This window comes from Saccostrea cucullata, unplaced genomic scaffold, assembly GCF_032062105.1.
Source record: "Saccostrea cucullata isolate Sc308-1 unplaced genomic scaffold, CSIRO_AGI_Scuc_v1 ctg906, whole genome shotgun sequence".
Taxonomy (NCBI): domain Eukaryota; kingdom Metazoa; phylum Mollusca; class Bivalvia; order Ostreida; family Ostreidae; genus Saccostrea; species Saccostrea cuccullata.
Window position 1 is genome coordinate 516,225 of NW_026934443.1, and position 26,514 is coordinate 542,738.

The window sequence follows — 26,514 nt, forward strand, 5'->3', positions numbered from 1 at the left end:
AATGGAAAATAAATTCTTAAAGAAGCCAAGAAAATGCACTTTTAGCAATTAGGTGCATCTTTTCCTTGGTGACACTGCAAAGTAGCAATAAATCCCATTTTTTTATGGTGTTGTTGATGCAAGGTTCAAAGGATGCATATCTGGCAGTCTTGAGTTTCATGTTTTTCCTCAAAAAGTGGTATTAACCCAAGTAACTGGGTCCTAGTAACTGATTTTACTTGGTTACACTGTGTTACCATGGCAATCATAAAATTTATTTGTAGAATAATATTACTTATACCTGTATACTGAAGTACAAACATTTGCCTTGTTTTTCTTAAGTTGTTGATTGAGTTCAAACATGTAATACCTACCATCAGTGAATGCTGAGCATTTTTAGCATATTTCAGTTTTTTTTTAAAAATGTATACAAACTGTTACCCTGGTTACCACTTACATTGTTCTTAGAGATATATTCTAGAAGTGTCATGTTTTTGTGAGAATGGTTTGTTTGATTTTCCTTGTTTTTATTAAGGTGCAGTAAAGATTTAAAGTATCTGAAAATCTCAATTTTTCACATTTTTGTTACTGTTACCAAGGCAATCAAGAAACATAGCAACCAAAAAATTATTCGATATATGTTTCTGGTGTCAAGTACTAAGAATGGGTGAAGTTTCATCAAAATCGATGACCATGCGTTGCAACGTAGTTTAAGTGGTTTCAGAGAAGTGCTCTTAAAATTGTGAAATTGAGCTATCCATCCTTCTTGGTTTTTGTTAAACGCTACAGTCTATTATGTCAGTGACGCCATATACATGTTTACCTGGTTGGACCTGATAAGGTAAATAACATAGAACATATTAGAATAAGTGCATCGTAATACATATCTATTTTTAAAATAGGAATTAAAATAAATTTTACATTTTTAGGAGCAGAGATTCTCTTAATTGTAAGATATTTCATTTCGCAGGATTTTGTGTTATCAACCCAGAAAATCATATAAAGATACATAAATTTCTTTTAGAGATATTAGCCTCGTGTATAAAATTCTGGGACAATCCTCGATTTCTGAATATTTGTTGTATGCACTTCAACATTTCTGATATAGACTCAGAAATGGATCCGTAAACACAAAGAATCAAAACAATATATAGACAATATATATTGACGATATTTGTATGGTGATATCAAGAAATCTGAAGAAAAAATTGCTTTGAAATGTGTAGGACATACTAAATAAAAATGTAGAGAATATAAGAAAAATACAAAGAATAGATTTTTTAACCTCAAGGCCTGTTACCCCTTAGATAAAGGTTTCCATTTTCATGATCCTTTACCTGCAAGGCATTTGTTGTCTCGTGAAATAAATCCCTCTCCACATCGGCATCTCGAATCCAAACAAACACCAGAAAAGAGTCTGTCTTTGCACTGGATGTATGGCACAAATATTCCATTAACAGGATGATCAGCTAAAATTAAATTTCCTTAATTAATCATTTCGTTTATGAATGGTACATGCATTATCTTCCTTTTTTCATAGAATACCATTGTACTGAAAATCTATTTAAAAATGCCAAAGAAAATAAAATGTATGCATTTTCACTTAGATTTTTTCAATTATAGTCTTCCCATACAAATTTGGTCTATTGTATTAATATTAATTTCTATTTTATATTGCCTATGCTTATATTAATGACTCAGAATAGTTTACCTAAAACATTTATATTCAGCTCCTTTAAATTCTTATTTATTAAGCAACGCGTCGTAATATTTTCTTATGTGAATTAGATAAGTACATATATGAGAGTATTCTTCACACCATGATTTGAAATAAAACTTATTTCTGGAAATAGTAAACAACGCTTCATACTTCAATCTATTTTCCATTTTAATCAAGTGCTATTCTTGTTGATAAAAATCAAAATTTGGAATTAACGAGGCCCAATCTACTTGAACTACGCATACGTTTTAACGCAGCGTCGACTCAGGCACGTCACAGTACCCTAGACTGCCGTCACAATTGAACACAGTAACGTCACAATTAAAATGACGTCAATTTGCGCTAAAATGTTTCGCTGATCTTGGATACCTGGTAGCTCTATAGGATATACATGTTGAAAGCTGGTATTTCTATTATTTACATGTTTTTTTTTAAATATTTGTTTAATTAATGAACAACTTTGGAGCATGATTTATTTTGAGGTATCAATTTCTTGGTACATATTCATCAATTTTTCCTTGTTTTATTTCAATTTGTGAGTTAAAAAAACAAGTTGCAACCAAAAGTAAACGATTTTAGTCTTTCTTGTTCGAACATGTTGAAGTGTTTATACACACCCTTTTTATATTGAGGACTTAAATATGCATAGATCAGTTTGAGTTAAAAAAAAAAAATCAGTCTATGAACAGTTTAAATGCAACCCCGAAATATTATTTTCATTTTCCTATATATTACATGATATTAGTAAAATTCGTCATTTGTCGCCTTTTTGTCCCCCCCCCCCTTTTTCACGAATAACAACGTCGCTTGTTAAGAAAAAAAAATAATGCACGGAGAGAAAATTATTTCAAAATGTAAGAATTATTTATTTTTTAGAAACCAATACAGTATTGCAATCGTTTATTGATGTTATGTAAACCCATGGCGACTTATTTCATATCTAGTTGGATAAGATAAATCCTAATTTTGTGTTCTGATATGCCCCCTTTTCACTGCAATAAAGGCTACCTCCAATTTTCTTTTCATTTTTTATAAGAAGAATAAAAATTGCATGATATATGTGAAAAACAAAACATTTCACCATGTATTTTTTTTTAATTTTCAATTTCTTTGTTTATTGGAGAATTTTATTATGTAATTGTGTATTAAAACATGAAAAATGGTCCATATCTTGACAGTGCCCCCATTTTACTACAATAAAGGTAAGGTAACAAAATTTCGTTCTAATTTTTCTAAGCATAATACATACAAAAATATTTCCAAAAATTAAAATCTGTTAGCATTCCGTTTTAGTAATTTTCAACTAGATCGGGCCTCGTTAAAAAAATAGGGCAGCATAAAGAGCAATCATATTTTATCTACAAGGATCGCTTATTACTCTGAAATGTTTATTATGTGAACCTGACATTGCAATTATGTATTAATACCTATCCAATTATGTTATTTAAACATTGTAATCTACTTATCTTTTCGAGAGCAATACAATAATGCCTAAAATTTCAAAACACGTTTCATTTTAACGATATGAGTTGTTACGGACTGAGTATTTCAGCAGGAACAGTAAAACGTATAAGTTTATCTGCATCGGCAGTAATGATAAAATCAGCAAATGTCATTGTTGTTAGATAGATACCGTACATAAGCAGTAATTGTCTATAACTGTAAGTTGGAAATTGAAATGAACTTGTAAGCCCCTTTTTGAACTAGTACAGAGAAATAACGACTAAAGTAGGAGTAAATTCTATATTTACCAAGACTATATTTACCCAGACTTTTCTTTGAAAGCATAATAATATTCGTCCAATCACTCTTTGATTATAGAAAAAACAATAGTTTCAAAAACCGTAAACTCATGGCATTCAGTATATCTTATTTTAATTGATTTAAAAAAAGAATCTTGGTTAGAATAGCTACCTGCAACACAACTGTTCTCGCTTGCATTGTACACATATCCCTCTCCACACGTACAAGTTGAATGTAAGCAAATACCAGAGTATGTTTTGTCTCTGCAGTGGATATCTGACACACATGCTCCACCAATAGGAACATCAGCTAAAGAAAAAAAAAACACCTTGAAATCAGTATTTTACACAGAACATACAGGTTATTTTGTCGAAAGTTTTGTAATTTCATATTTGGACATGTTCTAAGTTCTAAGCAAAAAAAAAAAATAAATAAAAAAAAAAAAAACAATAAATAAATAAATGAATGAATAAAGAAAAAGAAAATCACACTTCAAAAAATAGTCTGTAATGTTTAATTGCATTGAATATGTTTTAGACATATAACTAGGCTTTGTCTAAAATTGTTTGTTCGTTTGGTCGTTGGCGAAGGTCTGATCTTAGCACACACGAATGGCTACGTTTAAGACAAAGTGAATTGCCTCATTATAATTATTAGATTCAAATTTCAAGGAACTTTTGGAAAATTTTAAATCACAAGATTTAACCAAAATCAAGAACATAAAAACTTACGACTTTTCAACTTTAAACACGTCTATTACCCACAATAATTTAAAGTTAATTTTTTAAAATTTCATTGCATTTTCGTAAAATTACTTACCTTGTCATTTGTCATTTGCAAAATTATTTTGTTAAAAATATTCTGATTGTACACACAAGTACTATGATATTGACATCAAAAAGATGCTTCTGTTTCTGATTACCAATGTCTTTATTGTTCTTTGGAGACCAGAGACCAGGATCATGAAACATCTTAAGCTTAAGTCAAAATATTCATGCTGTACTAGAATTTTGATTACGTCAAGTAGACAACAATTAAAATATATTTTTATATTGATTTACAAAAATGTTGTGAACAGCAAAAGTAGAGATTCGTTCAGTTATTCATAAACATCTTTCAGGCAATTACAATTTTGACTTAAGTCTCAGTCTGTTTCAAGATCCTGCGACCAGGACTTTCAAAAATCTATTGGAATTCCAATAGAATATATAATTTATATTATAGAAACAATTAAAGAAATGAAGCTTATTTCAACATACGATATAACATAACTTGGGACAGTTTACGCTTTTTTATAAACCACTTTGCAATTTATAAAGCGTAAACAGTCCCAAGTTACATGTATGTTACATCGTATACAAAAGTTGAAATAAGCTTCATTCCTTAATTGTTTTTTTATAATATACGAGTACATTGACACAGTTCTTATATTCTTGTATTTATTTTAGAATATTTATTTTCCGCCACATGGCTTGCGAGATCTCTGCATGGAAAATAAATAACATTCATGTTTCTCAAGATTGGTTTTTTCGTTGGTGGAAAGAAAACATTAAAATTAAAAATTAAAAGTAGATAGTAGTGTTTTTTTTAAATTGTACTTTTCTATTGGATATGGACAGTACTGGAGTTAAATATGAGAAAGAAAGGAAATAATTCTGTAGGACATTTATGGAAACTTAAACTTAGTAGTTATCTAAGTTAGGTCTTGTCTCTTATGGACGTCTCCCTTTAGGAGAGCTCTTTATTCTTGTATTATCACTAAACTAGCTGCAATAATGTAGCCCTCTCCCTTTTTTTTTTTTTTTTTTTTTTTTTTTTTTTTTTTTTGGGAGAGGGCTACAACTCCTTAGGATCTCTATAATGGTGCAGCTGCGGGAGTGATTTGCTCCCGCACGGATTTCGGCTCAAATTAACAGTAAATGGCTATTTTATTAAAATTTCTTACCTTGACTCCAAATAAGTAGTCATCCAAGACGTAAACCAATGCAAAAATATACAGAACGATCCCTATATCGCTAATTTTTCGTGTATGTCAACATCACAACTCGAAATTATCCGCCATGTTTACTGACCTTGATAGATTGTATTTTGGGACAGCCAATGAGAATTTAGGTTCTATAGGAGCGGATCTTTTTGGAATTCCCTTATTTTAAACATAAATATCGCTGCTTGCATAAAAATAACACTTAAAATGGTTTTATATGGGTCATTCTCAAAAAATGTCCAGATTTCAGTGATACAAGTTTTCTGGTAAATATTTTAATAAAATAAAAACTTTTTTGTGCTCATGAACTTAACAATGATCTAAAATTAAGAGAACCTATTTAAAGTATGATTAAAAATTGATATAAATACTGAAAAAATCCTTCAGTATGAGTTAAATTTAAGAAAATTGCTTGTGATTTCGCCGAGGGTGTATTTTCAACCCTCCTTATTGAGACAGTAAATATAATTTGGGAGTATAAAATACCTTTAATGTATTGTAAATACTTAACATTGTTTAAAAAAATGCTAAAAGGTGACTGAAAAAAGTAAGAATATAATTTTTTAAGCAATAAACGTTAAAAAAACTTTGTGATTTTCGCCGTGTCCTTGGAGTAACCAAGACATAAAAGTTATCTGTAACAGTTATTTTTCTTGAAGGAACTCTTCAGCATCAGCCGCCTTCTAAAGATATTGATCCCGCCAAAATATAAAAAGACACAAAACATGTGTGTTTCACCCCGTAGACACAATATTTGGTTTCAGTTGAGGTTGGTTGAAAGAGTAATTTATTTTCAGGTCCTTGGAGTTACTTAAATAATGTGAAGATAAATTAATATATAATGTTTGTGATGCATTGAGCGACTTTGAAGTGAAATACACATGATGTAGGAGCTGTGCTATATCTTTTTAATGCAGCCATTGCTTTTTTACTTGTAACTTTTGATGTAGTAATTCCCTGGCGTTACTGTCCATTTTGTTACTGTAGGAAAAGTTACTCGACGGACGTATTTAATTACTCTATGGACAATCTGTACAGAAACTTCATTATTTACAATTTAAAAATAAAAGATAATGTGTAAAGTTTATCGAAAATAGTATATCAATAATATTTGTATCATCTGATCATATGTTTTACATATAATATTTTATACACGCTACAAATTCATTCAATAAATGATATGACTGTAACACAAAGGACAAATTTGGTAACTCTATGGACGTCAAAATGATGAAACATTTTCATTATTAATATACTCTTGTAGTTATTCTTGCTTCAGCGGTAGAGTAGAGAGAATTATTTATTTTGAGTAAATTGAAATATCAAAATTTCTTATGAAATACATCTTTACCCCTTTTTAACCCTATAATACTTAACTATGGTAACATTATAGACAAATTCAGTTACACAAGGGACACGACAAGCATTTAAGATAGAAAAATGAAATAAAAATACCATGTATGAAGTCGTAATTGTGTTCAATATATAAAAGAAAACAATTGTGGGGAGATGGTACAATTTGAGTTACATTAAATATAATGAAGTCCTTAAAAACGAGATGGTTAAAGTGGTAACTCCAGGGAAGTATAGGAACACAAGGGAATAAAATAAAAATCCAGGATTTCATGATATATGACATTTTTTTTACTCTGAAACCTGTTGATTCTATGTTATGTTCTCTCGATGAAGATATTGGAAGGACGAAACATTTCAAAAGTTGCAAAAAAGAGACAGACAGACAAGTGAAAGATCAAAGAAACCAGACACCTTCAAAGTAACGTCAGATATAGAACATTTGACTATTCTAGCATGGAATGTGTATGTCCGACGATGAAATAGTTACGAATTTTTCATCACTATCAAAAGCGATATCAAGGATTATATTTCAGAGGAACAATGCATCTGTCACCAATCATGAATTTTTGTTTGAATGTAGATGAAGATACTCTTCATACAGATTTGTCTAATTGATTTTCCCCGTAAAGGTTGGAAATATAATGTTTGTAAACCTTACACTATAGAAGTATATTAAAACTTCTGGAATGAAGTCAGAGCGCTGAAGTAAGAGTTGACATTATAGTAGAGGCAGTACTTAATATGGATCTCTATCTTTCCCAGCATATCTTGAAATTTATTTCAAACAACAAATAGGCATTTGGCAAAGGTATATTCTTTATGCAGCTGATCAACACTTAATATAAAATTAAATAATTTATAAAAAAAGGAAGGGCAGACAAAAGAGTACATATGAAGAGAAACTAGAGAAACCAGAGTTCCCAGAAAAAAAAATGAATAAAAATACTGGAAACATTGAGATCCTGGAAAAGAAACCAGATAAAAATGCTGAAACACTGGATAAGAGACAATCAGAGCTTCATGTATGATCAAAGCTGTAATGAAAATAAAAAAAACTAAATTTGACCAAGAACTTTAAAAGATGAATATTAGTACAACATAGGTGACGTCGTTTTGGTTATAATTCGTCCTCCACATACCGTAGGTAGGAAGTATCAAATAGATAGCCCAGTGTGGAAGGAGGCTGTATGTAAAAACAACAAACAGAATGAGATGTCCTTTATGTTATCTTTTGTCTTTGGTGTTACAACTTGTTTTTGGACATACAAATACTTGTACATGCACCGATCAATGATTCTAGGTCCCATGATAGTAATCCTGCATTATTCATGCATAACTTATTTTTATTTTTTGTTGATGTTTGCGTATCTTTATAATTGGACAATTATGTCTATGTTGTTACTTTTTAATCATTGGTGTTACTAGTCGGACTCCAAATGTAGAAAGAAATGAAATCTCAAGCAATTTTTTTCTTAAAATCATATACTTTCATTAACATCTATTAGATAATGCCATTGCTGTGCTTTTTTCGGGGGAAGGGGAACACATTTATTATTTATTCTTTAGATTTGAACAAAACGTCTTTTGTGTTACTTTTATGTCCTTTGTGTTATGAATATGTCCTTGGTGTAACTCAACCATTTTTCCTGAATTTATTTTCTAAATCTTTCTACAATTTTATCAAAACTTGCTACATAATCCTGTTGTCTTCTAATACAAAGTATATCCACAAAGCCGGTGTTTCATGCTGAGGTAAAATGACATATGCTCAAGATATATATGTAAGAATAATCAAATTTTATAATTTTAACAACTTTCAGCTTCATGTCATCTGAAATTTCTTTCTTAAGAACCCTCAGTTTGTTTTGATAGAATATTTTTGATCCAGATGTTGAGATTATGATTTTAGAAAACTTAAATTTTTGTTAGTTATTATTTTATTGCGATTTCTAAGTAAGTAACACCATGGACGTTTATTGCTGGATGTACCTACTTAAAATGGATTTTATAGTAAATGTTGATAGAATTCTTAGTGTTTCAACATTTTTTACGCATCTCTGATGTTTCATTACTAACATAAAACTTTAAAGTATTTAGTTCTCAGGATTTATTTTCTCTAAATTCTCTTGATGGAATCTGGACAAAATTTGAGAATGACCCATATACCTATGTTTTTGTGATGAAATTCAGCACATACATTTATAAACACCGATAATTGCTTTATTCAGTTGTTCTAAATTTCAAGCGAAAGTCTCATTACGTCACGCGTGAACTGTCATGGCTGCTGAAGTAAACTACCAGGAAACATGCAGAGTTATTTTACAAGTTTTTTGCATTTAACGGGGCCTACTGTTGACATTGAATAAAAAATTCGACTTATTAGAAGTAAGTTGTATGTAAAAATAATTTATTTTGCCTGCAGTCGCTCCTATTAAAAAAAAAATATTTGCACCATTACGGAGATGCGATGGAATTGTAGCCCTCTCCAGAAAATATCAGATTAAAAAAAATCGGAGAGGGCTACATTATTGCAGCTATCACTAAACATGCATGCCTGTAAGAGAGCCTTTTTGATTACTGTGAGTATTTGAACTCCACAACGTAAGTATTCATTTGTGTAAGAGACAGAGAGAGAGAGAGAGAGAGAGAGAGAGAGAGAGAAGGAATAAGGAATAAGTGGAAAAGGATTGTGGGCGACAAATAAATAAAGGAGGTAGTAAAGATTATTAAAGACAGGGTTCATCATCTTATTCTGAAAGAATGGTGTGCCATTTTGCCAGTTGTTGTTATACTCATTTTAGTGTATTCTCTGGCTGTGTATTTCAATGACTTAAAAAAGAATTTTGAAATCAATATTCAGGTCAGCGTTTTTCATCGACATGTAGTAATTCAGTTTCACCTTCGCAACTCCCGAACGAAGTAAAGCAAAAAATAGACAAAGAAATTGCATTATGGCGAGTCGCAGGTCCAGTTTATCAAGTACCCTTGCAAAATTTTAGAATATCACTATAGGTATCGTTCCTATAAAAGACGGAGATTGACGCTTAATACATCATCTATCATTTCCCAAAGGAAATAGTGTAAACGATTTTATCGATCCTGATTATTGTACGGTTCACTACACACCTTTCGATGAAGTCTTAGAAATGATTGCAGCATTAGGTAAATCTCCTTCTTGCAAAAAAGACCATGGGTGTCAAATCAGCATTTCGGTTACTACCAGTACACCCTTCAGATCATGAATTATTTGGTTTTAAATTCAATAAAAAGTTTATTACGATATTTATTTAACTATAGGCTGTTCGGCACAAGTTGTGCCCTTTGGGAAAAATTTGCTCATTTTTTACAGTGGGTAACTGTCACAAAAGCAGGCATAGAAACGTTAAACCATTATCTTGACGATTTTATTTTTGCTGCCAGAGATTTCAAAGTATGTAAATTATTAATGTCAAACTTTCAGAATACTTGTCTTGAATTCGGAATTCCACTAGCAGAGGAAAACACTATTGGTCCTACGCATTCATTCATTTGGTTCTTTTCGGTATAGAAATTGACACAGAAAAAATGGTTCTAGGTATACCAGAAGAAAAAAACCATTGGACTTAAGAAAACGATCGAGACAATCTTGAGAAGAACTAAACTAAGATTAAAAGAGCTACAGTCCTTAATAGGGTCTCTTAATTTCGGCGCTAAAGCCATTCCAGCAGTTCGTCCCTTTAATGGGATTTAACCAATCAAGGTTAAAGCCATTTATCAAAGTGAAATACATGTACCTTATTTTTTATATTTTTATTTTGATCGGGTTCGGTTGACAGTTTATGTTAGCCAACCCGTATAGAATTATTCCTCTCTTTCCTGGGGTTATTAGTGTTACCCAAATAGTACATTTGACGTCACACCAAGTCGTGTCATCAGTCGACGCTGAAACTTTCAAAGGTAAGGATGTGTTTTTGAATCAGCAAATCATTTTCATTGTTTTAGCTGGTCTGTCTTATAAAAAAAATATTTATCTTATTTTTATAAGTTTTGGAAAAGGTTCTTAGCACATTTTTACGCTTCGATGCATAGATATTTGTTATAGTTACGACGGATTGGTTCAAACAAAAAAAAAAAAAATCTAGGCAAAACATGCCGCCATGCGGCCATGCGGAGCAGCACGTGTTTATATAATTTCTTAATAGCCTAATAATAACATTCTTGATCCTAAACAGAATTATAATTACGGATGATTTGAGCTTTTGCTGTTTTTGTAAAAGATATTTTCTATATTTTTAATGCGAGACGACTACAGATAGACAGAATGCCGAAGCGCAAAGCAAACAGTAATAGTCAGCCCACGCCAAGGAAAGGTCAAAGGAGAGGACGGGGTCCTCGATCGGCGAATGCTGTCGCTGCAGCATCGGCTGTCCCCTCATTGCTGTTGGATCCTTCAGCACATGACCATTCTCAGCTACCAGTTAGCAATCTTCCAGCATCTCCGCAACCAGCGGTGTTGACAGCAGACCAACTGAGACAGGTCACTGAAAGCGTAGCAGATTTGATAAAGGAATCACAGGGGGGTGTAGTAGAACCAGCATCCTCCCCTATTTTGGATGAAACGTCAGGTGATACAATTATTTCTAGTGCATGTAGGGCAGCTGTGCCCAGCTACGACAATGAGTTAGGACATAACGTCCCAAACAATGTAAAAATAAAGATTGCCAATGGGGAGTACATAAATTTAGGTATACTGCTTAATAATATCCCAGAAACTGACCCCAATGATGACACCAAATATTTTTCTCTAAAAGACGGGAAACTTGCAGTCACTAATAAGCCTAAAGCAAAACCCATTACGGACATACAAGTATGGACTGACGCTTTCCTTATCTTTTCAACGATTTATGCATCCGCTCATCCCCATGCAGCAGTATCTTTGTTAAAATATATGCACACAATACGGTTAGGCGCCAGTCGTATTATGGGGTTGGGCTGGCGGGACTATGACATCCAGTTCCGTCTTAAAAAAGAGCGTAATCCTGTTTTATCATTTGCAGTAGTTGACCAAGAGTTGTGGTTGCTCTATATGTATAACAGACCTATGACGGTGCAGACTGTGCAGGGATCAGAACCCAAACCCCCATCACTCAAGTGTTATGATTTTAATTATAAAGGTACATGTCCAAGACAACAATGTCAGTACAGTCACACTTGTATCCTTTGCTCACAGCCACACCCACACAATAAGCACAAAGATATAACTCGCTCTCCATCAAATCTTGTGTCGGCAAACACGCAGTCAGCATGGTGCTCCTTGCCCTCAGAAACTCAAGCAGCCCCAAATACCTATAACAGACCCGCATCGAGTTCATCCCAGTCTTTTAGACATCAATAGTAAACCCCCCCCCCCCCCCCCTTAAAATTGCGAGCCTTGCAAAATGCTCAACAAATTATCCTCTCGACACATTTTGCACCTGAATTTCTTGGAATGTTTTCATTTTGGTTTTTAAGCTCAGTTACAACTTACAAGGGCTCTAGACAGTAGACAAGCATACGATTGTGAGAATCCTGAGTCTTTAAGGTATATTTTATTGACGAAGCCGAAGAGTTACATGTAATAAAGAAATAACCCTGGGAAGAGTGACTGTCCCTATTTGACACCCCCCCCCCTGCTTAACCTAAAATTTGTCCCCTCACATACCTGTTTCTGGAAGGGGTAAGTTGGTAGATTTAAGGTTAAAAGTTGAGTAATATTTTGTAAAGTTTTAGAATTTAGATATAAGGGTGGGTTACTCAAATTTTGCGGAAACTGGTCAAGTGACTATTATAGTATGTTCTCAATTCTTACCTCGGCGACATGGGGGGGGGGGGGGCATTAATCAGCAAGGTGTGATGTAGTTAAAGGTTACAGCAAGGGTTCCAAGTTTTCATTTCATACCTGGAATGAAAGGTTTTTATCAGCACAGGGAGAGTTTGGGCCATGGCTGCGCTATGACTAGTTATGGGGTCATAGTGCTAGTCATTTACTTACATGTAATTTGGCGCCTTGCATTTGCTTGTGACTAGTCCTTTAGTTGGCGATACATTTTCGCTTACTCAGTATTTGGGCAGTGATTTTGCCGCTCTGCATTGCATTGCTGACAACAACTTTGCTTATTTGGGCAATACTTTGCCCCCAAGTTATTTGCATATTAATGGTATTTTAGGACCAGTAATGAATTTATTTTAGACATATCGCAGTTCAAAGTAAGTTTTTCTTAGGAAGGGGGTGGTTTACTAAAGTTCTGTCACGCTTTCCCTACTGGTGGCGCAGACCATGTTTGACATGGTCTCGTGGCGGCTATTAGGCTCACCAGTAGGCTTTCGGAACTTATTGTCATTTAATTGAATATATTGTGTGCATTTTGGACTAGTCACGAAAGGTGAACATCTGTTCCCAGGGTTCCCTTTGCATTTTTAGGGATGCCATTACAAGGCAGAATATTGATGCCTCGGCTCCCTCATTTCAGCGGCCGTGGCCCATTCAGCCAAATAAAATAGTTTCTGAATTTTCCTTTGCTTGTTTTGTCATTGAATGCTACAAGGTATGTGCGCATTGGGCAATCCCTGTTATTTTCAAGTGTTTTTCATCTTTGATAATCGTCGTTTTTGTGATGCCATGTGTGGTATTAAACATTCGTCTCATTTCATAAGGGTTAATACCGGTATGAAGAGCGACTTACAAGTGTGGCTAAGTTTCATTGAACAATTCAACGGCACTTTTATTTTTTAAAGAAATTAATTGACTTTCAAATTTCGAGCTACACTTATTTACGGACAGCGAAGGAAATTCGCAACTTGGCTGCGGTGTTTATCTACAAGGTCACTGGACGAAATTTTTCCTGTCCCACTAAATGGCAGGGTTCAGACACGATGTCGGATATACATGTAACTTTCTTGGAATTAATTCCAATAGTTTTGGCAGTTGCATTATTCAAAAATCATCACCAAAATAAAAAAAAATGTTTCATACAGACAACATCGCTTTATAGTATCTTTTCTAAATAGGAAGTCATCTAAATCTAAAAGAGTAATGGAATTAGTGCATCCTCTAATTCTCCATTCAATGTTTAACAATATGTATTTTAGAGCTAATGATATTTGTGGTTGCAATAATTCTATCGCTGATTCTATTTCCCGTAAACAGTGGGGAAGATTCCGGGCTCTCGCACCAGAAGCGAACAAAGATCCTGTACACATCCCAGAAGATTTCATGAAGATGATATTAGAGCTGAAATAGAACATTTAACGCTCAAGTCAGTTGCCCTAACACGAAACTATAGTATACAAATAGTTTAAAGATATTTTCTACTTTCAGGAATGACTATGTTTAGAAGGTATTTGGGGTCCTCCCCTATCGCACTTGTGTATTTTAATTGCTCACTTGTCCCTTCGCGATTTAGCATACAGCACAATATTATCGTACTTATCGGGTATAAGTTTTAAATGCAAGTTGACAGGTTCCACGGATTATACTTAAAGCTTTCTAGTTAGAAAATTATAAGAGGGTATAAAACGTTCCCGTAAATCAGTTGATCTTCGGTTACCAATTACGAAAAAAAAAATTGGAAAAACTAATACCAAGCTCAAGTTTAGTATGCTCCTCCAATTTTGAAACATACCTATTTTGCTTTGCATTCTCAATAGCGTATCATGCCTTTTTGGGAGTCGGTGACTTGCAATAAAACAAATGACAATCATCATGTTGTCAGCATCAAAGATATACAAATTTTATACTATCAATCAGCAAAAAAGAAAATATTATTGTTAACAGTCCCTTTTTCAAAGACTGGCCAATCAGGAAATGGTTCAAGAATTCAATTGAGCGAGTCACCTATGCCAGTTATATGCCCCCTATTTCATTTACAAAGATATTTGTCTGTCAGACCAAAAACTAATGGTCCCCTTTTTGTTCACATAGACGGCAGTCCACTTACCCGTTATCAATTTACGTCAGTCCTTAATAAAGCTATAAATCTTTTAGGCCTTTCAAATTCACATTACACTTCCCAATCCTTCCAAACTGGGGCTGCCTCGGACACTTTTTCTAAAAGCCATTCTTAATCCGAGATAATAAAAAAAAAGGTTAGATGGTATTGAAATGCTTATAAACTTTATATTAGAAATCAGTGAAATATATTTTATCACAATAGGGCAAAAAAAAAAAGAGTTTGGATAGTCGGCTCATCCATTATCAAGTAGGCTTTTGAACGAGCAAGCCTTTCAACCGAAAAATCTCATTTGAGTCTTAGACGTCTTAATTATCACATCCTTTGGCAGGTCAAGGGTAGTGTAACTTGTAGAAAATTGTTTCCCCACATTCAGCTACTACTAAGGTATATACCATCACCTGATGTTTTAATTGTTCACTGTGGGGGTAGTGATATAGGTAATGTGCCTTTACTTGAGCTGCGCGTATTGATGAAAGGAACAATTCAAATGATTCGGTCTAAACTTTCAAATACTATCATGGGGTGGTCTCATATTCTTCCCAGATCTTCATGGCGCTACAGTAAGAATGTTAAATCTCAAAGTATGGCAGTCAAAAGATTAACAGTTTTCTTAGCAAATTGTTTGTCGTGAATAATGGTTTTTATATCAGTTATCCCGAGATATTTTTGGATTATTTGTTAAAGATGGTGTTCATCTTTCCGACCTTGGCAATAACATATTTCTATATAACTTACAATGTAAATTGCAACAGGTCTGCTCTCCAGTTGGCGAACGTATAGTTGCCGGCAAATTTAGGCGTCGCTCATCCTCCAAACTTAAGCGGTTGTTGTTCTCCCTTTGCTTGAACAACCATGTAGCGATATTTCGCGACGCTTTTGTTTTTTATTGATTTGATAGCATTATAATACCGAGTATCTTTTCCCAGTACCATTATAATTTAGTCTATTTTTCTCAATCATAAATCCAATAATGTATAATGTTAATATCATAATGTATAATGATGAAATACATAATGTATGCATAATAATTAATGAATAATGTTAAATGATAAAATACATAATGTATACATTATGAATAATGTATATTCATTAATGGTTAAAACTATAAGCCCTCAAATTGTTAATGTAGCATAATGTTTAATGTAATGTATGTAATGTAATGTTTAATGTATATGTATAATGATTTGAGGGCTTGCCAATCTTTCATCCGGCAGCCCTAAGGCCGTGGCCGCGTTCGCCAACTAAAAAAATAAATCTTATATAACTTTACAATCGCCTTCATTGTCTGAAATAATAAATTGACAATTTTTAACAAAACCATCTACCTGATCAATTAATTGATTGTATATTATTTAACGTCCCTCTCGAGGATTTTTCACTCATATGGAGATGCAACCACTTGCTGGTGGAGAGCTGCGAATTTTTTGTTCTATACTCGACACTTTGAGCCATTGAACAGGGAGGGATCTTTTCCGTGCTTGCACCTACTGCAACAAGGGACCTCGGTTTATACGGTCTCCGTGAAGACCGAGTTCCCCATCAAACACTAGGATTCGAACCAGAATCAACTCCTTACTTCGCGACTCTAGAACAGACGCTCTAACCACTGCGCCATTGCAGGCGACACAAAACAATCTAGAAATCTGTAGAGTTGGATATTGCCAAATTAAACATCTAATTTATTCTTCCTCTGTTTCAAAAATTTACAAAATGTAGAGTCTCTTTTACGTATTTCAAACATTAATCTATTGGTTGTCAAAATATAATGAATGATTTTGAATTGATTCAATAGTTGTTTGGGTTGTTAGAAAAGGCAGACAATAAATGTTTTCCGGTTTTTATCTAGATCTGTCAAGCTGAAGACTTTTGCCTACTTTCCTATACAGAAAGGTTTTTCATTTACTATAAATTATATACATAGACTTTTATCTTTTTTGGTTGTCACAAATACCTTGATATTGCATGGAAGTTCTGGTTTTTAAATAAATTCAGTTCTTCAATAAGTTATTTTGTTGAATGCTGTCCAAAGAAAGGAGAATACTTAAATTCTCATCTTAAAGATCAGATACAATGTACATATTATATTCCCTTTACATAACAGGACTTGTATAACATTGTTTGTCTTGAAAATTTGATATTGTTGTTATATCATCAGAGTTGATAGACATATTCTTGCTAATGTTTTTATCGCTATCTTCATTTGAATTTTCTGGAAAGCTTTAAGAAAACTTTCAAAAGCTATTATGCACATTATCTGTACGATAATTCTAGTTACATCTTTATATTTTCGAAAAGTTTTGAAACGGCCTTAAATATTAGTAAAGTAAATGTCTGTAGTAGATCAGGAAAGAATTTGGCATAAGGGAGTATCATTCAGGAAATATGACGTCATTAACTTGATGTATTTTATCTCCTTTAAACAGAAAATCCGCAAAATATCCGATTTGAAGGGTAATTTTCCTTCAGAAATAATGTCCACAGCCATCGCCCACTTTTTTTTTTGGATATGTTGTGTAAAATTCAGCAAAAAATCTCGTATCTTTTAAAAATCTTTGTGGGCGATATTTGTGAACAATATTTTCTTAAGAAGGATTCCATGAAAAAAGTGGGTTACTATTTTATTGTGTTACAACTTTTCATATTAAAAAAAAAAACGCAGGACAATATTTGTATTGAAACCGAAGCTTGTTCTTATTCAGATTCCAACGTTGCATTTTCATTTGTGTCAAACAAAACACTGAACATAATGAGTCATTAAATATTAATTTTATTTTTTCTTTTTCAAATTCTACTTTAACTTTTACTGAATTGTACATGTTGAACTTGCCCAAAAAAGAGTTTTTTTCACTTTAATAACTAGCGTTTTGAATTTGCGTTACGGAAAAACTGAAACTGATATTAAAAATCGTGTCAGTTAATTAATATTCAACCTGGTCTATCTTTATGAAGAAAAAAATGATGCTTTTGCAAAATATTATGGAGAAAAATCTAAATAAATAAATATTGAAGCTATATAAATCTTACTTTTATATTTGATGGGTATTGTAATGTTTGGAAAAAAACATAAATGATATACCATCGTAGCACTCTCCATTGATCCTGATATGCTCTGATTTGCGGAAACACACACCTATCCCACCATTTAAGATTAGGTTGCAGTCAGCATTATTTCCACAATCACTGTTAATGTCGCAGAGAGCATGGATATAATCTAAAATACATATATTTGTATTTGAATCTTCTTCTGTAATATTATTGCAAAAGATCATTATCTGTACCCTATCCCTAGAAGTTATTGTTGAATTGAATACAACTATCCCTTAAGGTCAGACGAGACGCTCCTCAGAATCTGTTTTGTTTATCTTCGTAATGTTTGAAAAATATTCAAAATTTTAATAACATTCTGATTTCTAAACCAGTTTCTAACCGTTTTTTTTAAAAAATCCAAACACTCAAACATTTGAATTTAGAAAATTATTTTTCTTCCCCAAAGGATTATATAAGAAAAACTACCCGTGGTATCTTGCAGAAATGCCTGGTAAGGTACCTCAATTTTTTGTGAGTAAACATGTTTAAGTAGCAACACTTCAATGACAAACTCTTAGAAAAATTTATCTATTATTAAGGAACGTCGCGTCTGTCCTTAATTGCTAATCTGATATAATGTAATATACAATTGAACAGGTACATGATGTCAAAGTTATATTCAATTCAAAATTCTGTGCAGTTATTTTCCTGCATTGTCAAATGCATACATTTAAATTTATAATGCTAAAATTAAACTTATATCGGTTATTATGTGACATGAAACATTACCATTTGAAGAAAAAAAATCTCCAATCGTATAAAAGTACATTACGGAATGTAAAACCTGTACAAATTTACCCCCTCCCCTTTTCTCCAAATGTCCAACATGCGAAAAAAGAAGAAACCTAATATACAGTTTCATCTAGGAATGTGCATCTCTACGGAAATGTAAACCTGAATGAAATCTTTTAAAATATACATGTAGCACTAATATTTTATTTTAATAACAAAGGTTTGCATAAAAGAATACAGTATTTTGCCACACTTCCGATGTTCTTTAATAGTTAAACTATAGCAAAAATTGCATAAAAATTCTTTCATAGGATAACAAAATATAACTTATATCAATAAATGAATTTGAGTATTCCAATGTGTAAAACTTCCAAGATATCCTTTATTAACAATAATGGCATAAATGAAACAAAATTTTTCAAATTCAACTCAAATGTAAAAAAAAATTGCAAATATTTATTAATGATTACACTGAATTAATTTATTAATATTTCTTAATAGCGTAGATGAAATATAAATAAATCCTTTACTCGTAAATGTACACATCTTTTAAAAAATATTTTGACAACTTGGCTTTTTATCATTTAAACAGTATTTGATGAATATTTTCTTACCAAGTCTCTGATTGCTACAATCCACAGACAGTCTTACAACTTCCAATGTACGCCGATATCCGAAAAAATTGTAATAATCATCTGGACAAAATTCTTTCAAAGAAATCTGCCTTTCTTGATGTCCATATTTAAAAACTAATTCTGACAGTTTGTGGCGCCTGTTGGTCCAAAGGTTTGAAATAGATACATCGCATGGATTCAAGCAATATCCTAAAATGCGTCCAATAAATATTAGTTTACATCAATATGTAATGATGTTAACTTTAAGTGATAGGTATAGATTTACTAAAAACAACAGACCCATGGTCCTTTAACTATGATCCCTGCCATATGTTATGACTTAATGTTTACTTTAATTTACAAATTTGATCACATAGTGTGGTCCACTCCTTTCCCATGGGTCGTAATTTTAATGAAGCACATTTTCAGTACCTGACAATATTTCTGCCACCATTTGCCAGGTGTCAGATTTTTAAGTGAACTTATCAGATAATTATGGCGTCTTAAAAAATATTTTAATATGTCAGACATATTAAAGTCACGGTATGACATGTATTTGTCATGATGATACATGTATCTGACAAATCAACATTATTTTTTTTTACCAGTCGTCATTATTTTTTGACAGGTCGATATTATTTTCTGTCACGCCGTTTTGTCAGATGTTTTTTTTTTTTCAGATAATGATGTTGATATGTAGAAATTTTGTAGGCTTCTTAGAATTTACAATATTTTGTTAAGCTCTTGCATAAGTTTGTATATCATGAAAACAAACAATTTCTTAAATGAGATATGTTATTGAATAACATGATGACGAACATGTTTTAATGTACCCGTAACATTTTGATTATGTAGGATATGCTTCACTGTTGTGAATGCTATACGAACGAAAAATTTCTAAAACGAGGAAAGCTATTGACAAACAAGTAGATGAACAGGTAGCAATATATCCGCATTATCTGCATACAGGGTATCTGTATCAGAGTTGATTAGAAATGTTCGAACATGCTCTGGGTACAAACAATTTTCTGATTGAAACAAGATATTAAGAAACCAGTCGATGAACAAGAACTGAACTGCATTGTTTAAAGTACTCTTTTCGCAATTTATGGTTGATACAGTGCCATTCATGGCAAATAAAATCTATCAATATCAATACGAAGTCAAATGCTTACTGACGTTTTTTGTACAAATTGTTATGCTATTTTAACACACTAGACTGTATTCAATTTTCAGTTGTTTATTTTTTTGCATTCGCACACTTCCTGACAATATGTACACTGCGCTTGTGACCTGTCAACAGGGAATGTTCATCCCTCCACGTGGCATTTCAGGTGAACATCAGGATTTATTTTCTCTACATTAAGATGGACAAGGATTGACACATGTGACCTTTACTTTCCGTTGAAGTTCCATCCTGGCAGGTATAATATACTGTACAATAGATAAAGTTGCTAACGCCCCACCATATGAAAGTAATATTTTACTTTTCTAAACTTGATTTAATGTTTTTATACATTATAATGCTGATTACGCAAAAAAGGAAACATTTCATTGTCTACATTGATATATAATTACGATGTTAACTGTAGCAAAACCTTTTCATAGAAAAAAATGAAAAAAGTCTATGGTTTCTTTGGAAGAATACGTTTTTATTCTTTTCTTTGCTTTTTTCCGTAAGACAGGATTATTCTCATGTTTCTTGTATCTAAAAATTAATGAAATTTTCACAGAATCAAGAAGACAATATCACTGAGTGATGGTATCAGTGAAATTCAATTTGACCGTTTTATATTAGAAGCAAGATCAGATCAAGGTCGTTATCTTTTTTTCTGGACATAAAGAATATAAAAAAACTGTTACCAATCTTTCGATGCCAACTTCTATGTCTAAACATTCAATGTTTTTCTTTTTGCATAAAAAGATCATACCATGAGAAGCCTATAAGGTGATATAACCAAATTGACATAAATAATTTAAGGTAGGATTCTTCTAACACAAAAACTGTATTTCTTGTATTTAAGAATTAATGAAATTTTCAAGGAATCGAGAAGAAATAGTACTAAGTGATGGTAACAGTTCGATTAGTTTTGATCGTTTTATATTAGAATCAAGATCAGGTCAAGGTCATTACGTTTTCCCTGGTCATTTAGAATAAAAATAACTGCATCCAATCATGCGAATGGGTCTTTTACTTCCAAAGAAAAATGTTTTTTTGTGCATAAAAAGATATTACCATATAGGCTAGATATAAAATGATGTTACCAAATTGACAAAAATAGTTTAACAAAAATGGATTTTGGCTCATCCGAATTTCCTCTATTTTCTCATCTTTTTTTTGGACATTAAAGTTATTTTGATATGCGCCCTATATTTAAATTTTTCTTATTTTCACATATGGTTAAGAAGAAGTATAGAGAGACATAAAGATACAAAAACAAAAAAAAATTGACGGTTTAATAAGAGAGTAAAACACTTTATATGGATTTTTGGCTCATATCTGTACTAAGATTGAAAGCTCTTAAAAAACTAACATAATTGTAGTGTGTTTGGAAATTCATATTTATTTGATATATTTTAAAACTTAGGTTCCTTGTTAATAAAGCTTACATTTGAAAATTTTTTTCTATTCTTTAATTGTGTAAACATTTAACTAAATTTGTTTTACCTTTAGAAATTTGTTCCTATACAATTCTATACGAAAAAAAGTCTAACATTTTTAATGTTTTGCTGAGCGGGCATAAAAAAATCGATGTTGGACCGCTGAGTGAGATGTTAGACCGCTCGGAGAGATGTTGGACCGCTTACGTCACAGAGTGGGCGGAGCTTAATCTCATTTTCATTCGCTGGTGTTAAACAGTGATAGATCTGGTGTTACATCACGGAATAAAGTACAAAATACATGTAAATAAAAAAATAAATAAAATAAAATGAAAGGTATAACAAAACATTTATTGACAGAGTTCTCGGGCAAAATGCTTTTTGTCGAACCCTCGAACCAAACTGTCTGCCTTCGGCCTAACGGCCTCAGGCAGACAGTTTGGTTCTTGGGTCCGACAAAACGCATGTTGCCCTCGAACTCAGTCAATAAATGTATATTATTGTTCTATGATAATTCTGAGAGACAGAAAAGAAAATATTTTCATACGCCACCATTCCGCCAAAAATATAGTCCCTGCTAGTTTTCAAATACAGTTTACCATTTCTATTTAAAGTTGTATAATTGTGATGAAGAAAGAAATATATGTTGAGTGTATAAGCAAATATACTTTGAATAGTTCATCTAGTCAGAAAGCAGAGAAGAATCCTACCTTAATGTATGTACTAATAAAAATCAGAAAAAACAACACCGTATGCGGCATTTGATCATATCAGAATGCGCTGAAACAGACAAAATGGTGCCTGCATGGTTTTCCTTTGGAAGGATTTGTTAACAAGAGGCCCAGGGGCCACATGGCTCACTTGAGCAATTGGCTAGGAAAAAAGCATACATCAGATCAGCACTGAAACTTTACTGAACGGGGGGCTTGAATTTTAACCCCCCAGGGGGTCATGATTTGAACAAAGCTTGAATCCACACTACCTAAGGATGATTCCCTATAAATATCACTAAGCATGGCTTTTAAGTACTAGAAAAGAAGATTTTAAAAGGTTTCCCTAGAAATTCCTATGTAAAACTTTTATCGGCCATTTGGCCCCACCCTACCGCCGGGGTCATGATTTGAATACATTTGAATCTACACTACCTGGGGATGATCCATAGGAGTTTCATCTTTCCTGTCTCAAAGGTTCTTGAGAGGAAGATTTTTCCTATATATTCCTAATTTCCTATGTTAAATTTAATCGGCCATTTTGGCCCCACCCTACCCCCAGGGGTCATGATTTGAACAAATTTGAATCTACACTACCTGAGGATAATTCCACATGAGTTTCATCTTTCCTGGTCCAGTGGTTCTTAAGAAGATTATTATAGATTTTTGCTATATATTCCTATGTAAAACTTTGATCGGCCATTTTTGCCCCACTCTACCCCCAGGGGTCATGATTTGAAAAAACTTGAATCTACATTACCTGAGGATGATTTCAAATAAGTTTCATCTTCCCTGGCCCAGTGGTTCTTGAGAAGAAAATTTTTAAAGATTTTTCCTATATATTCCTATGTTAAACTTTGATCGGCGATTTTGGCCCCACTCTACCCCTGGGGGTCATGATTTGAAAAAACTTGAATCTACATTACCTGAGGATGATTTCAAATAAGTTTCATCTTCCCTGGCCAAGTGGTTCTTGAGAAGAAGATTTTTCCTATATATTCCTATGTAAAACTTTGATCGGCGATTTTGGCCCCACCCTACCCCTGGGGGTCATGATTTAAACAAACTTGAATCTACACTACCTGATGATGATTTCACATGAATTTAATGTTTTCTGGCCCAGTGGTTCTTGAGAAGAAAATTTTTAAAGATTTTTACTATATATTCCTATGTAAAACTTTGATCGACCATTTTGGCCCCATCCTACACCTGGGGGTCATGATTTGAACAAACTTGAATCTACACTACCTGAGGATGATTCCACATGAGTTTCATCTTTTCTGGCCCAGTGGTTCTTGAGAAGAAGATTTTAAAAGATTTTACCTATATATTCCTATGTAAAACTTTGATCGGCGATTTTGGCCCCACCCTACCCCTGGGGGTCATGATTTGAACAAACGTAAATTTACACTACCTGAGGATGATCCACATGAGTTTCATCTTTTCAGCTGGCCCAGTGGTTCTTGAGAAGAAGATTTTTTTTAAAATGCCATTATTTTTTCTCTAATTCATTATTATCTCCCCTTGGAAAAGGGCGTGGCCCTTCATTTGAACAAACTTGAATTCCCTTTACTCAAGGATACTTTGTAGCAAGTTTGGATGAAATTGGCCCTCTGGTTCTTGAGAAGAAAATGAAAATGTGAAAAATTTACGACAACGACGCTAACGACGACAACGACAGACAACGGACAAATTTTGATCAGAAAAGCTCACTTGAGCCTTCGGCTCAGGTGAGCTAAAAATGATACAATGAAAAAAAAAATTATTTATTATTCTTGTGAAAAAATATTGCAAATAGATTTTATAATAGTAAAAATGTTAACTAAAGATAACCAAACCATTTATTAAATACACACTACAAAAATATTCCAATGTTGTTCCTCAAAATTGGGTCAAGTGGAAGTTGGGTAGACTGTATGGATACAAAGATACTAGATGACAAGCAGGCGATATGATCAATTGCTTCATCTTATTTAATGTTTAACTATGGAACGCCATAGCTGCCTTATGTGGCTATTTTATATTATGCTGTGGTTATTTTATATTATGCTGTGGCTATTTTATATTATACTGTGGTTATTTTATATTATGCTGTGATTATTTTATATGAAGATGGTGCTCTTTTATATTATGCTGTGGTTATTTTACATGAAGATGGTGCTCTTTTCTATTATGCTGTGCTTATTTTATATGAAGATGGTGCTCTTTTATATTATGCTGTGCTTATTTTATATGAAGATGGAGCTCTTTTATATTATGCTGTGCTTATTTTATATTATGCTGTGCTTATTTTATATGAAGATGGTGCTCTTTTATATTATGCTGTGGTAATTTTATATTATGCTGTGGTTATTTTATATTATGCTGTGGTTATTTTATATTATGCTGTGCTTATTTTATATGAAGGTGGTGCTCTTTTATATTATGCTGTGCTTATTTTATATGAAGCTGGTGCTCTTTTATGCTGTGCTTATTTTATACGAAGATGGTGCTCTATTATATTATGCTGTGGTTTTTTAATATGGAGGTGGTGCTTTATTATATTGTGCTGTGGTTATTTCATGTGATGGTGGTTTTTTTCAAATACATAGGATTTTTTAAGGATTTTTAAATGTAGATTTTGTCCTTACTAGGTGCCGGGCTCGGTTCAGTCTTGATTTTAATCAATATCTACACTTTTCCTACCAGTTTCGGACATAATTTCTGGTGAAATCTACATTTAAAAATCCTTAAATAACGCCCTTCAATCGTCTACCAAATTGAACTTGTCGTATAGAATATGCAGTAACCAAAACTTCTTGATATTTAGCACTGCAAGTGATAGCAATGGAAGTGACGATTTTAAATATGTAGAATGTTGAGGCGTCCCGGAATGATAGAGTCAACAAATCCCTCTAGATTTTCCGAAAATGACAAATATCGTACCTATATTTTTTGAAACGTGCTAATGTTAGACACATGCACCTAGGAAAACATTAATACATAAAATACACCAACCCGAAACCAAGTGCATAACTGATGGAAAAAAGAGGAATTAGCGATAGTCATAGTGTATTTGAATGATTTTAATTACATCAGTTACTAGTACTAGTATTTGTTTTACTTTCGACATTTCGAGATAATAGCTGATAAACTCAGTATTGAATTTAATCTTAAAAATATGAGGAATTTCTTGACATGATAAATGTTTTTGAAAAAAAACTCACCATCACATGAAATAAGCACAGCACAATATAATAAAGCACCACCTCCATATTAAAAAACCACAGCATAATATAAAAGAGCACCATCTTCGTATAAAATAAGCACAGCATAATATAATAGAGCACCACCTTCATATAAAATGAGTACAGCATAATATAAAAGAGCACCATCTTCATATAAAATAACCACAGCATAATACATGTATAAAAGAGCACCATCTTCATATAAAATAACCACAGCATAATATAAAAGAGCACCATCTTCATATAAAATAACCACAGCATAATAGAAAAGAGCACCATCTTCATATAAAATAACCACAGCATAATAGAAAAGAGCACCATCTTCATATAAAATAACCACAGCATAATATAAAATACCCACAGCATAATATAAAGTAGCCACATAAGGCAGCTATGGCGTTCCATATTTAACTGTGAGACTACTTCTTGTGTAACATCAAGGACCATGATAATTTATCATTTAGTCAGCTCAGTACCAAAAGTACCTCAAGATTTAATTATTTCGATAATCTTCATTTGAATTCATTGAGACATTTTGATAAATAATCCAAATGCATTTGGTAGCCTATTTTAAGCCTTTAAGTGAATAGAATTATGTTGTAAGATAGTTTTTAAAATGATAAATGTAATCATATACTGAAAGGAAAAAGAAACGTATAGTAAACTTTTGCATTTTTAAATTAAATCAACAAGATACTAAATTCTTGCGTGACTTTGACTGATAATTCATGAGTTATTGAAATTGTTATGTCGATACCTTCCCAAAATAAAAAAAAATCTCATAATTTCCC

The 26,514-nt window shown here is 32.7% G+C and overlaps 2 protein-coding genes and 1 pseudogene across 6 annotated transcripts in view; 2 read left to right on the forward strand and 1 right to left on the reverse strand.

The window, feature by feature from the left end:
• Positions 1 to 26,514, reverse strand: part of LOC134240738 (uncharacterized) — a 119,862-nt gene that overhangs the window by 74,838 nt on the left and 18,510 nt on the right. For 4 of the 5 annotated variants that reach the window (XM_062722824.1, XM_062722820.1, XM_062722821.1 and 1 more), the window contains exons 4-7: positions 19,186 to 19,395; positions 17,829 to 17,963; positions 3,614 to 3,751; positions 1,317 to 1,448 (exon numbers count right to left, since the gene is read on the reverse strand). In XM_062722824.1, coding sequence (XP_062578808.1) covers positions 1,317 to 1,448; positions 3,614 to 3,751; positions 17,829 to 17,963; positions 19,186 to 19,395 — 615 coding nt within the window. The remainder of the gene's footprint in view (positions 1 to 1,316; positions 1,449 to 3,613; positions 3,752 to 17,828; positions 17,964 to 19,185; positions 19,396 to 26,514) is intronic. The other variant, XM_062722823.1, reaches the window with a different exon arrangement.
• On the forward strand, positions 10,507 to 13,395 carry LOC134240736 (uncharacterized). Its single transcript, XM_062722819.1, has 2 exons — positions 10,507 to 10,718; positions 11,074 to 13,395. The coding sequence occupies exon 2, from the start codon at positions 11,083 to 11,085 to the stop codon at positions 12,154 to 12,156; it is 1,074 nt and encodes a 357-aa protein (XP_062578803.1). The 5' UTR covers positions 10,507 to 10,718; positions 11,074 to 11,082; the 3' UTR covers positions 12,157 to 13,395.
• On the forward strand, positions 14,121 to 15,997 carry LOC134240742 (uncharacterized; annotated as a pseudogene).